The sequence below is a fragment of the Falco biarmicus genome, chromosome 12 (genome assembly GCF_023638135.1).
Source record: "Falco biarmicus isolate bFalBia1 chromosome 12, bFalBia1.pri, whole genome shotgun sequence".
In the NCBI taxonomy this organism is placed as follows: Eukaryota; Metazoa; Chordata; class Aves; order Falconiformes; family Falconidae; genus Falco; species Falco biarmicus.
The window spans coordinates 32,652,655-32,665,255 of NC_079299.1; the positions used below are offsets into that span (position 1 = coordinate 32,652,655).

Below are 12,601 nucleotides of genomic sequence, written 5' to 3' on the forward strand. Positions count from 1 at the left end.
TCCTGACAAGGTTTGCCTCACATCTCCATTCCCTGTAAATGGAGCTATGTGCTTGCCAGCCCTTAGAGAAAATGCCGATTAACTCGGCTGCACTGGCTTGGGGCAGGGGCATGGGGTGGCACTGGGAGGGGGGGGGGGTATGGGGGGAGGGGGGTGAGGGCAGGGCACTGCGTGGAGGTGATGGTGGGAGAAGTCACACACTTGCCGTGCCAGATGTCACAGACACCCAGCCTCAGGAAGCTTTAATCCCTGTGGGAAACTGCATCGGCTGCTTTCCCTGGTTGTAGTCCAAGAATTAACATAAAACTATGAGCCAGAGGGAAAAAAAAGTAGCAGGCGTGCTTGCAGGACCTAGTCCAGCCCTACCACTGCTCCCAAGCTGCATTTTCTGCACCCAGGCTGAAAACTGTGGCCGTAGGAGACCATGGAGCCACGCAGGCACCTGTGGAGAAAACATTTTTCCAGTTCTGGCCGGGAAGAAGGCTCACTCACCACCAGGCCTGAGCCCTCCAGCCCTGCCTTCTCCAAAGCCATGGTGGACAAAACTCCCTCCAGGCAAAACCACAAGTAATGCTCTTAATTGGTGTGCAGCCAATTAAGCATCCTCAGGACGGCTGTGCAGCAATGCCCCCTTGCAGGTCCCCATCCCGCCCAGGTGCCTGCCCAGGCACCGAGTCGTATTTTTGGATGTATTCGTTTGTCCACCGCTACCTGGCCTTGAGATGTTTTTCCTCTGGTTCAGGGCAGGGAAATCTGCTTTTTCTGCACAGATTGTGGTGGCAGCGCGGCGGGAGCAGGGCTCGTACGCCCAGCCCACACAAGTCACCCAACGCGGGCAGAAGGGCCCAACCGGGCTTAACGGTCCCAGGCGGGACCAGGGCAGAGCGTGCGCCCATGGAAAGGCACGTGTGTGCTGCTCAGCGCTCTGCCCTTCAGGCTTTGGTCATCCTGACGTAACAATTTGAGATTATATTGTTATGTCATAGTATAGTATATTTATTATATTTATTGTACTTTTATATAAATTATATCTATTATATTACATTACAGTATAGTATATTTATGATATTGTGTTATATTTATTATGTTAAATATACTTATTATATAACAGTACAGTACAGTATAGTCTATATACATTTATTATATTACATGAATTATATTTATTATATCACATTACAGTACAGTATAGTAATTATATTCATTATATTCCATTACATTACAGTCTAGCATAGTACACTTATTATATTTATTATATTACAGCACATTACAGCATAGTATATTTATTATCCTTATTATATTTATTGTACTTACCTTAATTATATTGTATTACATTCAACTATTACATTATATTAAACTGTGTATAATTATCAGCATCCTGACATGAGGAACCTCATTTCCAAAGCCCGAGGACCAAGCAGAGAAGATCCGTGACACATAACCGCAGGTCGGAACTATTCAAAATACCCGCCAGCAGCATTCCTCTGCCCGAGGGTGACAGTGACATCCCCGTGAGTCAGACCCAAGCAGAGCGAAAGGTCGCCCTGGGTTATCGCGGGGGGCAGCCGTCGGGGGGCCAGGCGGGTGGCGGCAGGAAAAGCACCGTGAGTCAGCCCTGCGCCGCCGCACCACCACCGCCTGCCCTGCTCCGGGGCCACGGAGAGAAAGGGTCATCTCAATGAAAAAAGAGTTATTAAAACATGGTTAATCTCCTTTCTCCTGCTCAGATTATCTTTCCCCGTCTAGTAGCGAGACCAGCCCGGCAAACTGTTGTCAGCAGGGCAAGGACATCAGTGGGATGACCTGAGTAATCGTTGTTTGGGGAGTACTGTATTTTTTCCTGGAATTTTTCAAAATATTTCTCATCATGCAGCCTTGAAAAGGAGAATTGTAACCATTTTTATAATTACTTCTTTTGTTTGTTTTTTTTTAAAAAAAGAACAGAAAACTATCAGGTTTTTTTCCTTTCCACCCATCACATTCTGCCTCCTTTCTTTTTCTGTTGTTTGCCCAGACCATTCCCCCCTTATTTTGCTCTTTTGCTTCTGAAAACAGACAAAAATGAAAAAGAAAGAAAAAGAAAAAGGAAAAGAACAGAAAAAGGAAAAGAAAACGAAAAAGGAAAAAGAAAAGGAAAAGAAAAAGAAGGAAAAAGGAAAAGGAAAACACCACCAGAAGTGAAATAAAACCCACAACTGGGGAATGACAGGTTTTACTAAAGCAACGCAAGGTCAGCGTTACCAAGCCCTCCAGGAAGCTTCTGGGAATTATCCCCTGTGCATGTTTTGTGGCGATGAAGAGCAGCTGAGCTCTTCCCAGACAAATGATTCACGCTGGCAGGAATGGAATCTTAGGGGGAGACGATGGCTTATAGGCTGAGGTTAAGGACCCCTGGGCTGACCCCAGCCCTGCGCCATGCCCCTGCCTGCCCCTCTCCTGGGCGAGCATCCCTGCGGGCAGAATCACACCCATAGGCTTTTGTTTCCCGTGCAGGTGAACGAGCTGGAATTTTCAAGGGGTTGGAAGGATAGACCGGAATGCTCTGTAGGCCAAGCTCGGAGCTCTCCATCGTTCCTCCTGCAGTTGAAAGGAAAATAGCATTTCCTTGGTACTCCCCTTCCCAGAGCGCCATGGATGAAGGTGTGAAAGAGGCCAAAGATGGGCAGGGGAAAGGTGTCTGATAAAGAGCACGAGCTCCTCTGTGCCCATTTCCATCAGGCTAGCTTTGCAGCTACCGAGCTACCAAGCAGCACAGTTTGCCTCGTGATGGCTTTTAAAAATATATATATTAAAAATTATTTTTTTTATTGTATTAGTTATGTTTATTATTCAGGATTATTATTACTCTTTTCCCCATCTTTCCTTCTCTCCACAGCACCGTGTAAGCTATGCGAACCGCACAGGAAGAGGACAAGACAAACATACAAGTTTAATAAAGTAACCTACTCGCAACCAGCGAAGTGAGGAACCAGGGATTTGCTGCTCCGCAGGGGATCCCGAGGGCTAATTGCAGTGACTGAGTCTTTCGGTAAAAACACTGGTCTCAAAATTGAAAAAAAAAAAGGGTCAAATACCCTTTCCTTTGAGTGGCGAGGCTTTGGATGTTTGCTTTTCATTTTTGTTTTGCTCTGGGCTGTTTCTGACAGCAGAGGCGGATCCTGCAAAAATAAAAGCACGGAAAGGGTACAGCTGTCCAGAAAGCAGCAGAGGCACCTGTGAGGAAGGGGAGACAGGACCCTGGGGGTGAGACCCCCGGCACCCTACAGCCCCCCACCCTCACTGCCTTTGAGGTCCGGAGGGATCCTTGTGGTGTGCAGCTGAGCAGCAGCGGCCTTGGAGGGGATAGGAACGACTGTGGTGGAGCTGGGACCCCCGGCTCGGCGAGGCAGGGGCTGAGCAGTGCCGGGCAGGCTGGCAGGGACCCACAGGCCAGCTGCCCGGCCCCGACAGGGCGTCCCCGCTGGGGTAGGGGCTAGTGGGGATGGCATGGGGGCTGCCGTCAGTGCTGCTGCCATCGCCATCTCCTGTCAGCTTTGCCATTGCCGTCTGATGTGGGCTTTGCCATCGCCATCCATGTCAGCTTTGTCATTGTCATCTAACGTTGGCTTTGCCATCACCACTTTGTGTCAGCTTCACCATCGCTGTCTCACGGTGGCTTCGCCGTCACCAGCCATGTTGGCTTTGCCATCGCCGCCCACGTTGGCTTCCCCATCGCCACCTCACACCAGCTTTGTCATGGCCACTGGTGCCAGCTGCGGGTGCTCAGCAGGCTTTGGGCCGGTGCTGAGCGCGGTGGAGCCGATGCTATACTGAGCCGGGGCGCTGAGCCGGGGGCGCTCCATCGGGCTGCCTTCCCCCCCGGGGGCCCTTCGGCCAGGGAGCAGGCCTCCGCCGCTTGCTCTCCCTCGGGACAAGGCAAAAAATGGCTTTTTCCCGGCGCTGCTCAGCCCCGGAGCCCGGCTGCCGGCGCGCCCCGAGAGGGGGTACCCCTGGGCAGCGCTCGGCTCCCCCGCGCCCCCCGCTGAGCGCCCCCGGCCCCCGGCTGGGCGGGGAGGAGCCGGCGGCAGGACGGGGCGGGCGGGCAGCGGGGCGGGGGGGGGGGAGCTCGGGGTGGGCGGCAGCCGGGATTTACCGGCCGCCCCCGCCGCAATCACTCCGCGCGGCGGCGGCGGCCCGTCCCCGGAGGCGCTTCCTTCCTGCGGCGAGGGGCGGGGGGCGCCGGCACCGGCTATAAATGGGGCGGGCGGCCGGGCCGACGGCGTGCCAGAGGTTTGCCGTGCGGGCCGGCCCGTCCGCCGCCCGCCATGCGGCGGCTCCCGCTGCCGCTGCTGCTGGCCGGGCTGGCGCTGGCGCTGGGGCAGGGGCGGGAGCCGGAGCCGGGGGGGGAGCCGGGGCCGGCCGCCCCCTCGGGCGCGCAGTGCCTGGAGCACGACTGCTTCGCCGTGTTCTGGGCGGCGCGGCCGTTCGCGGAGGCCAGCGCGGTGTGCGAGCGCGGCGGCGGGCACCTGATGACCGTCCGCTCCACCGTGGCGGAGGACGCCATCGCGCTGCTGCTGCAGAGCCGCGGCGGGCGGCTGTGGCTGGGGCTGCGCCTGCCGTCCCCCCTGCCCTGCACCGAGCCGGCCCAGCGCCTGCGGGGCTTCCAGTGGGTGACGGGCGACCGCCGCACCGACTACTCCAACTGGGCGCCGTCGGGGCGGCGGTGCGGAGAGCGCTGCGTGACCGTGTCGCGGGATCTGCGCTGGGAGGAGAGGCGCTGCGATGCGCCGGCCGACGGCTTCCTCTGCGAGTACAACTACGCGGCCAGCTGCGGCCGCCTGCCCCCCGCCGAGGGGCTGCCCGTCACCTACACAACCCCCTTCGGCGCCCGCGGCGGGGACTTCCTGGCGCTGCCGCCCCGCAGCGCGGCCATCGTGCCGGCCCTGGGGCTGGAGCTGCGCTGCGAGGAGGACGGGGAGGGCGGGGGACCGCGCTGGAGCCGCGCCGAGCCCGGAGCCTGGCCCTGCCGCCTGGCCGCCGGGGGCTGCGAGGGGGCGTGCGGCGAGGAGGGCGGCCGGCCGCGCTGCTCCTGCCCCGACGGCAAGGTGCTGAGCCCCGACGGCCGCGGGTGCGGCTCGCCCTGCGCCGGCGCGCCCTGCCAGCATCACTGCGTCGTGGCCGGCGCCTCCTTCCTCTGCATGTGCGAGGCGGGCTACCGGCTGGCCGCCGACGGCAGCAGCTGCGAGGACATCGACGACTGCGCTGCCGTGCCCAGGCTGTGCGAGCAGGTCTGCGTCAACACCGAGGGCGGCTTCGAGTGCCATTGCCAGCGTGGCTACGAGATGGTGGAGGGGCACTGCCGGCCCCTCTCCCGCTGCTACGAGGCACCCTGCGAGCAGCAGTGCGAGGACGTGCCCGATGGCTACCGCTGCAGCTGCTTCCCGGGCTACGCCATCGACTCACTGAAGCCCACCCACTGCCTGCTGCACTGCAACCGCAGCCAGTGCCCGGCCCAGTGCGACCCGCACACCCTGGCCTGCGAGTGCCCCGATGGCTTCGTGCTGGACGACGATGCCAACAGCAGCAAGGTCTGTGTGGACATCGACGAGTGCGACATGAACTTCTGCGAGCACAACTGCACCAACCGCCCCGGCAGCTACGAGTGCCACTGCCACGCCGGCTACCGGCTCCACAGCCAGAACCACTGCATCAAAATCCAGGAGGACGACAAGGAGGGAGCGTACTCTGGGGACACTGCCGGGTCCGAACCCCCGGTGCCCATCCCCAGCCGGACCCCGCCAAAGGTGGAGCGCCTCCACCCTGGCGTGCTGGTGGGCATCTCTGTGGGCGTCCTCTCCGCAGCCCTGGCTCTGCTGGCCCTGGGCTACCACCTGGCAAAGAAGCGCTGCAGGCCCCCTGCCACCATGGATTACAAGTGCAGTGGCCCCCACGAAAAGGAGATGGGACTCCAGCCGGTCACCTTGGGGTGTGCCGTCCCCAGCCAGAAATTGTAGGGAGAGCCATCAGGACGGAGGGGGGTGTGGATGGAACTGGGTAGCATTTACCTCCCCCCGCCCTCGTGGTTTTTTCAAATGAGAATTTGGGAAGCGCTGTGATCAGCCCCACTGCCGAGAACGCTCACTGCTTTGCAGCCGACTCTTGCAATACTCGTGCCAGAGAGCAGCGAAGGTGGAGGGCACGGAGCTCCCTGGCCGCTCCCTTTGCGGGTGGTGGGCATTCGGCGTTCCTTTTCTGAGACGGCAGTCGGGGCAGGGAGGGGCGAGCTTCAAGCACAAACCGTGAGTGTGTTGCAGGAGGGACGTCTCCAGCTGGAACGGGCTGCTTCAGTCCCCACCAAGCGTGGGACCGAGTGGCTGCCCAGGACGGGAGGCTGCCGCCCCCAAGCCCACTCCCCGGGCCGGGGGCATGCCGCTGCACTGGATGGGACGGCGAGGGACAGGGATGCTCCTGCTTTTGTATGGGCTTGGTTTAGTTTGTTTTTAAATTCATGGGCAATGGAAGAAGGAGCAAAGATCTTGTGGTCGTCGCTCTGCCACACTCCTCTGCGCCCCTCTGCCTCGCCAGCAGAGCCCTGGGTTTTGTCCCTGTCCCCATCTTTTGCCTCTCATCTCTGGCAGCTGAGCACTTTTCACCTTAAATCGCTCGCTGGGGACCCTGCTGAGCATCACCGTGCGAGGGCTAAAATCCCTGATTTCTAGTCCTTCTTACTGTTTCGGGGCTTTTTTTCAGGGGCGCAGAGCCGAAACAGGAATACCAAGACTGCCAGCATCATTTTTATCCATGGTAGGAAAGGCCATTTGCAGTCCTGGCGAGCCTCGTGTTCCCCATGCAATTTCTTCCGTGATTTTCTGCTACTGTTGGGTTAAACCCTTTGATTGCCTTTTTTTACAAACCCGCTTGACTGACCCCTCCTGTCCACAGGGTTTTTTCCTGGTTTTTCCCTTAGTCGGGGCTGAGTCTAACCCATGTTGAGGCTCACGGCAAAACTTTCCCTGGTGCGCAGGATCCAGCCCGCTGCTTACTTTCCAGCCACACGGGGGGGGGGGGAGGGATAAATCTGGAGAAGTATTTTGATGTGCTTTTCCAGCTCCATCGTTGGGTCGGGAGGCAAGGGGCAGCTCTGCAAAGGCAGCCTGTTGCCGGGGCGGGGGGTCCTGCTCCAGCAGCCGCCATGGGGTGAGGCCGGCAGCTGTTGGTGCGGGCACAGGGCGAGCGGCGGAGCGGGTGCTGACAGCTTTATGCCCGTGAAATATCGGCGTGCAGCAGCAGTTGGCTTTCCCACAGGAAGTTTTGCAAGCCTGAGGTCAGAGCTTGGGAGGGCTGGATGCTGCAGAGGGGCTGCGGAGCTCAGGGGGGTTGTGTCCCCCAGCCTTCCCCCCACTTGCGTGGTGACTGAGCTTGCGATCACGCAGCGTTTGCACCGCCCCCCCCCCTCACCCCAGAAGGGCAGAGCTACACTGCAGCCTCCAAGGAAAAGAAAAAGATATGCATTGTACGAACCGTAGCTTTCCTAATGTAAATGATTCAACCCACTGTTTTATACACCCAGCACATTTGTAAATATTTATTTATTGGAAATATACCCTACGCAATGCACAATCACATGGTGATTTTGTGTGTAGACCAATAAAGCTTTTACAGTCTGTTTTATAGAAAGCTGCTAATGAAATATTCTTTCTCCCCTTCCCCAAAACAAATGGTTTGCCTCACCGAGCATTGGCCCATCTCGCAGCCAGAGCTCCAGAAGTCACAAACCCTGCTGGAGCGAGATGAAAAAAAGAAAATGGAAAAAAAAAAAAAAAAAGGGAAAAAGGAGTTGTGGGCTCTTAGTGGAGCATCAGGCTGAAAACACGCCCTGCCCGTTATTTTGCCTGTGTGATTAAAATAGAAGGAATGAGCCATAAATAATGGAGGATAACAAGAATAACATTAAAAGGACCAAGTTAAAACCAAATAAGCTGGAAATGGCTAATTTAATGCTACCTCAGCATGACCAAGCCGGTAGAGCCCCGGGGCTGTTCCTCAGCTGAAGTTTCTATGGGTATGTGTTTCAAGTACCACTAGAGGTGATGTTTACCTGCGGCAAAGAGCGCGGGACTCTGTTCTCCTGGGTTTTCTTGTGGAAAATGCAGGTTTGGTCCTGTGTGTCCTAAAATCCCTTTGCCTGGGAATTTGTGGGGGAGGTTTATCGCTGGGACCAAAGTTTTTTCCTTTCCCCAGTAGCTGGAGGGAGGCTTGGGACGCCCTGGAGCCTGCCAAGGCTCAGGTTGCGGAGTCTCAAGCTCTCATCTCAGTTGCTCAGAACCTCCCTTTTTTTTTTGTTACAGAAGAGGAACCCAAAGGGGTCAGGTTGATCCTGTGCTCTCCTCAACCTTCAGAGCTGGCATCGAGGTCTGGTCTGGTGCTACCCCCTTGCTCTGCCATAGATGTAGCGGGGCTGATGGGCTTTCAGGCTGTTCCCCGTCTTTCAGAGCATGTCTCAGGGATGGAACGGGCAGCTTGTGTTTTATTATCCCAGAGGGGCACGTGCCCCGTGGCTAGTTGCCCTTCACCAACACATTTTGAAATCCTCACCATCCCTGATCCCAGCGGAGGCTCCTGCGTGCCGAAGGTAATGGCAATAGTTACTCAGCCAACGTAATTAACTGTGTCACAGGCCAGTCTTATGGCTTTTTATTTTGTTGAGCTGCAACAGCGCGAGTGGGGACTGGCGGTGCGGGGCATTGGTGGCGTGTCCCCTCTTCCTCCAGGGTCCCCTTTGCCCATGCCGAGTGGAGATGCCCACGGGGACTGGTGAGGTGTGAGGGCACGCTAGAAGGCAGTGGTCTTTGTGAGGAGGGGTCCGGGCTTGCAGCAGGGCTCAGGGTGCACGGGCTCCTGCTGGCAGGGCAGGGGTGGGCAGACGCAGCCCTTGCCCTTGTCGTCCCCCCGGGGAGCGGCACAGTAGTCAAGGGGTTCTTCCTCCTCCTCTTCCTCCTCAGCAGCCCCCTCCCCAGTGTGGCAGCAGCAGAGGCTGGCGTCGAGGCAGCGGCGCAGCACGCCATGGAAGGAGTGCCGGAAATTTTCGGAGAGGAAACCATAGAGGATGGGGTTGGCGCAGCTGTTGGAGTAGCTGAGGATGAGGGAGGCATTGTTGACGGTGGCATCCAGGCGGCCGGGCAGCAGAAGGTTGACCAGCTGCACCACGTAGAAGGGCATCCAGCAGACCACAAACATGGCAACCACCATCAGCACCAGGCGCGTCAGCTTGCCCTCAGAGCGCCGGCGCTGCTGCCAGCCCACCCGCTGCGCCACCGCCCGCATCTTGCCCACAATCAGCAGGTAGCACAGCCCCATGGCCAACACTGGCAGCAAGAAGCCCAGCAAGGTGGTGTAGACCACAAAAGCTGCCGACCAGGCTGGGCTTGGCCACAGGAGGTTGCAGGCCACAGCCTGGCCATCGCGGGTGGTTGCTGTACCGGCGAAGATTGGGATGGGTGAAGCCACCAGCAAGGAGAGGAGCCACACGCCGCCGTTGACCATCTTGGCCACCCGAGGACGGCGGTAGGTGGCTGCCCGCAGTGGGTGCACCACCGCTATGTAGCGGTCCAGGCTGAGGACGGTCAAGCAGAAGACGCTGGTGAACATGTTGAGCCCATCAACGCCCAGAACGGTGCGGCACAGGGCCCGGCCGAAGGGCCAGTGGTGCAGGGCGGCTGATGTGGCCACGAAGGGGATGCTGAGCATGAAAAGTTCATCGGCAATGGCCAGGTTGAGCAGGTAGATGTTGGTGGCTGTCTTCATCTTGGCATAGCGCAGGATGACAAAGATCACCAGGGAGTTGCCCAGCAGCCCCAGCAGGCACACCAGGGCGTAGATGCACTGGATCACCACCATGCCTGCTATCTCGCCCGCCTTGCCGCCCCACTCCGCCTGCCCCTGCTGCCGGCCAGCTTCTCCCGTGGCCGTGCTGGTGTTGGGGGGCACCTCGGAGGCAGCCCAGCTGGATACGGTCCAGAGGGGCACGCCAGCCGCCTGGGCCCCTGCCGGCAGCTGCTCGGTGTCGGCGTTCATGCTGGGAGGTGGTCCATGGACGGGACACCACCGGGGATGGGGGCCAGCCTGCAGGCAAGGGCACAGGCAGAGGGAGAAGGGGATGAGAACTGCGCCGCACAGCAGGTGCAAAGCATGTCCCCTGCCTTCCCCCTTGGATTGTAGCCCCCCTGCTCCCTCCATCAACCCTGCGCCCTGCCCAGGCGTCTTCCCCTCAGGGCAGCAGCGTTGCCCGCTGGGACAGAGCACTCAGGCTCTTCGGGGTCTTAGGGGCTGCGGTGTGGGGTGCCCGTGCGTGTGGGCACCTCGGCTGTGCGGCCTGGGAATCTGCCGCCAGCCGCTGTAACGCACTGCTACAAACCCCAGGGGTTCCATTAACCCCTGTGGGGAATGAACAGAAGGAGGAGGTGAGCTGGACATATTTTACCTCTCGGTCCTCCAGGGACTGACAGAGCCTCCCTCCTCCCTCCCGGGGGGCGGCAGGCAGTGCTGGGAGCTGCTCCGGTGGGATCCACGGCAGGCTGTTGGCAATGCAAAGTCCTGCTTGACCCGAATTAGATGACCAGAAGGACTCGGACCTTTTAAAGAAAAAGACAGACCGCACTTGCCGGGCGGGAATACAGGCTGCTCTGCCTCCCCCCATCACCTACGCCACGCAAATCAGCTTCCCCGTGACAAACAAAGAGACACAACGCAAGCTGCTGGTTTAGCTCTCCGCTTCCCGATGGAAAATCACGCAGCGGACGTACCCGGAACGCTTCTCCCTCCGGTGCGCGGTGCTGGGCTGGCTGTGCCCCCGGCGGGGGGACGCAGCATCCTCCGGGGCTCCGCCACGCTCAGCCGGCGCTGCGGCGGGCGGGATGCGGCAGCCCGGGAGGCGCGGCGGGGCGGGAGGGATGGGGTCCCCCGCGCACCCCGCCTGCGCATCCCCTCGCACCGGCGGGTCCCTGCGGGGGCCGCCGGGGTGTCCCCGCCCGGGCCAGGCAGGAGATGGAGGCAGGTTGCCCTGGTGACTGCCAGCAGCCCGCCCCCTGCGCTCGCTCCCGCATCCCTCCCGCGCATCCCCGCATCCCTCCCGCGCATCCCTGCTTTCCCCCTGCCCAGCCCTTCCCTACCGAGCCCCCATGCCACCCACTGCGAGGCAGGGGGGTGCAGGCAGAGAACCCCCGGCTGGCTGGTGGTCCCCGCTTTGGTGGCAGGAGAGAAGCATCTCGCAGCACCAGGCCTCAGAAACTTGGGGACCAGGAGGCGGTGGGGCCCAAGCCTGGCCCCAAAATTGGTTATGCACTGAAAATATCGCCCCACATTGAAGCCCACACCAAATTTCATGGTGCAACGAGTAAAAAGGGGCAGAGATTGCATCCTGAGTTCTGCTTTTTTTTGGTTTTGGGTTGTTTTTTTTAATCAACTGTTGTATTTCTTTTTTTTTTTTTTTGGTTGGTTGGTTGGTTTGGTTTGGGGTTTGGTTTTTTTGTGTTTTTGTTGTTGGGTTGGGGTTTTTTTGGTGAAAGGGATCAAGGACATATTCGTGCCAAGAAATCCCAATGGCTCAGCTGAGTGACAGCCCAGGTCTGGGGCAGGGAGGACCATAGTCATCGGCTGTGAGGCTGGGGCTTTCCTGCAGGCGCAGCCCTAACCCCACCCTCCCAGCCTGTAGCCATCAAGGGATGGAGCAAAGGACCCTCTCAGCACCTGCCTCTCGTGTTCCCAGGTCACGGCCTCGGGTGAGTGCCCGTGGGTCGGGGAGGTTTTGGGAAGTCGGGGTGGAGCTGCGGGCTGCCCGCGAGCTGCCCGCATCAGCTCATTCATGCGTGGAGGGGTTCTGACCACAGGGGTAGGAGCACAGATCAGCGCTTATGTTGTGCTATATTATATTACTGAGAACAGGCTCAATGTGCCTGGGAAAGCAGGTGCAGTTTTCTTCTTGGTGCTTAAATATACAACCATAGTTAATTGCGCAGCTGGCAAGGAGGTTTTGGCTATGACATCCCGGCTTAGTGTGGTGGACATGGAGAAGCACAGAGCATGCCGGTACCCGGAGCTGCAGGGACTGTGGCACTGGGAACAGAGCACCCCATCTCCACACACCGCTCCCCCCTCACCTCCGTGGGGTGTTTTGCTGGGGGGAAGATGAGGCTCCAGCCCGCTGCGATGGCACAGAAGTTCCCAGTGTCGGTGGCTGCTGGGCTGGGCAGGGGGCCCAGGAGGGGCACGGTGCTCCGGGGGTTCCTGTTGCAGCCGGCGACCGGAAAATGTGTAATAAAACAATGAAACCGTCTGCAGGTTACATCGGCCCCTTCCACCACCCAGGAGCAACAGGAAGCTTTTAAATGCTTTTTTACTGTAAGGGAGGAAAGTCCTTCACAGCAAGCAGGACTTTTGCCCGCATTGTGCTCCTGGTACTAGTCGTTGGGACAGCTTTGGGTGGGGAGGACCAGGGCACTAAAAGCTTTGTGTGGGAAGAACCAGGGGCGAATAGCAGCTTTGGCTGCCAGGGAACATTTTGTGGAGCCTCCTTGTAGGTGGCTGAGGATGCCCTGACACGGGGCGGTTTGTTAGGGCCCTGGGAGGC

The 12,601-nt window shown here is 58.7% G+C and overlaps 2 protein-coding genes and 1 long non-coding RNA gene across 3 annotated transcripts; 2 read left to right on the forward strand and 1 right to left on the reverse strand.

The window, feature by feature from the left end:
• Window positions 1-1,126: 1,126 nt before the first annotated feature.
• On the forward strand, window positions 1,127-3,083 carry LOC130157321 (uncharacterized). The gene is made up of 2 exons (XR_008824795.1): window positions 1,127-2,637; window positions 2,873-3,083. It is a non-coding gene; the product is annotated as an uncharacterized LOC130157321 (long non-coding RNA).
• A 1,147-nt stretch (window positions 3,084-4,230) lies between these two features.
• On the forward strand, window positions 4,231-7,653 carry THBD (thrombomodulin). Its single transcript, XM_056357626.1, has one exon. The coding sequence runs from the start codon at window positions 4,302-4,304 to the stop codon at window positions 5,988-5,990; it is 1,689 nt and encodes a 562-aa protein (XP_056213601.1). The 5' UTR covers window positions 4,231-4,301; the 3' UTR covers window positions 5,991-7,653.
• A 119-nt stretch (window positions 7,654-7,772) lies between these two features.
• SSTR4 (somatostatin receptor 4) lies at window positions 7,773-10,094 on the reverse strand. The gene has a single exon (XM_056357627.1). It carries the CDS (start codon window positions 10,048-10,050, stop codon window positions 8,809-8,811), a length of 1,242 nt encoding a protein of 413 aa, XP_056213602.1. The 5' UTR covers window positions 10,051-10,094; the 3' UTR covers window positions 7,773-8,808.
• Between the last annotated feature and the right edge of the window lie 2,507 nt (window positions 10,095-12,601).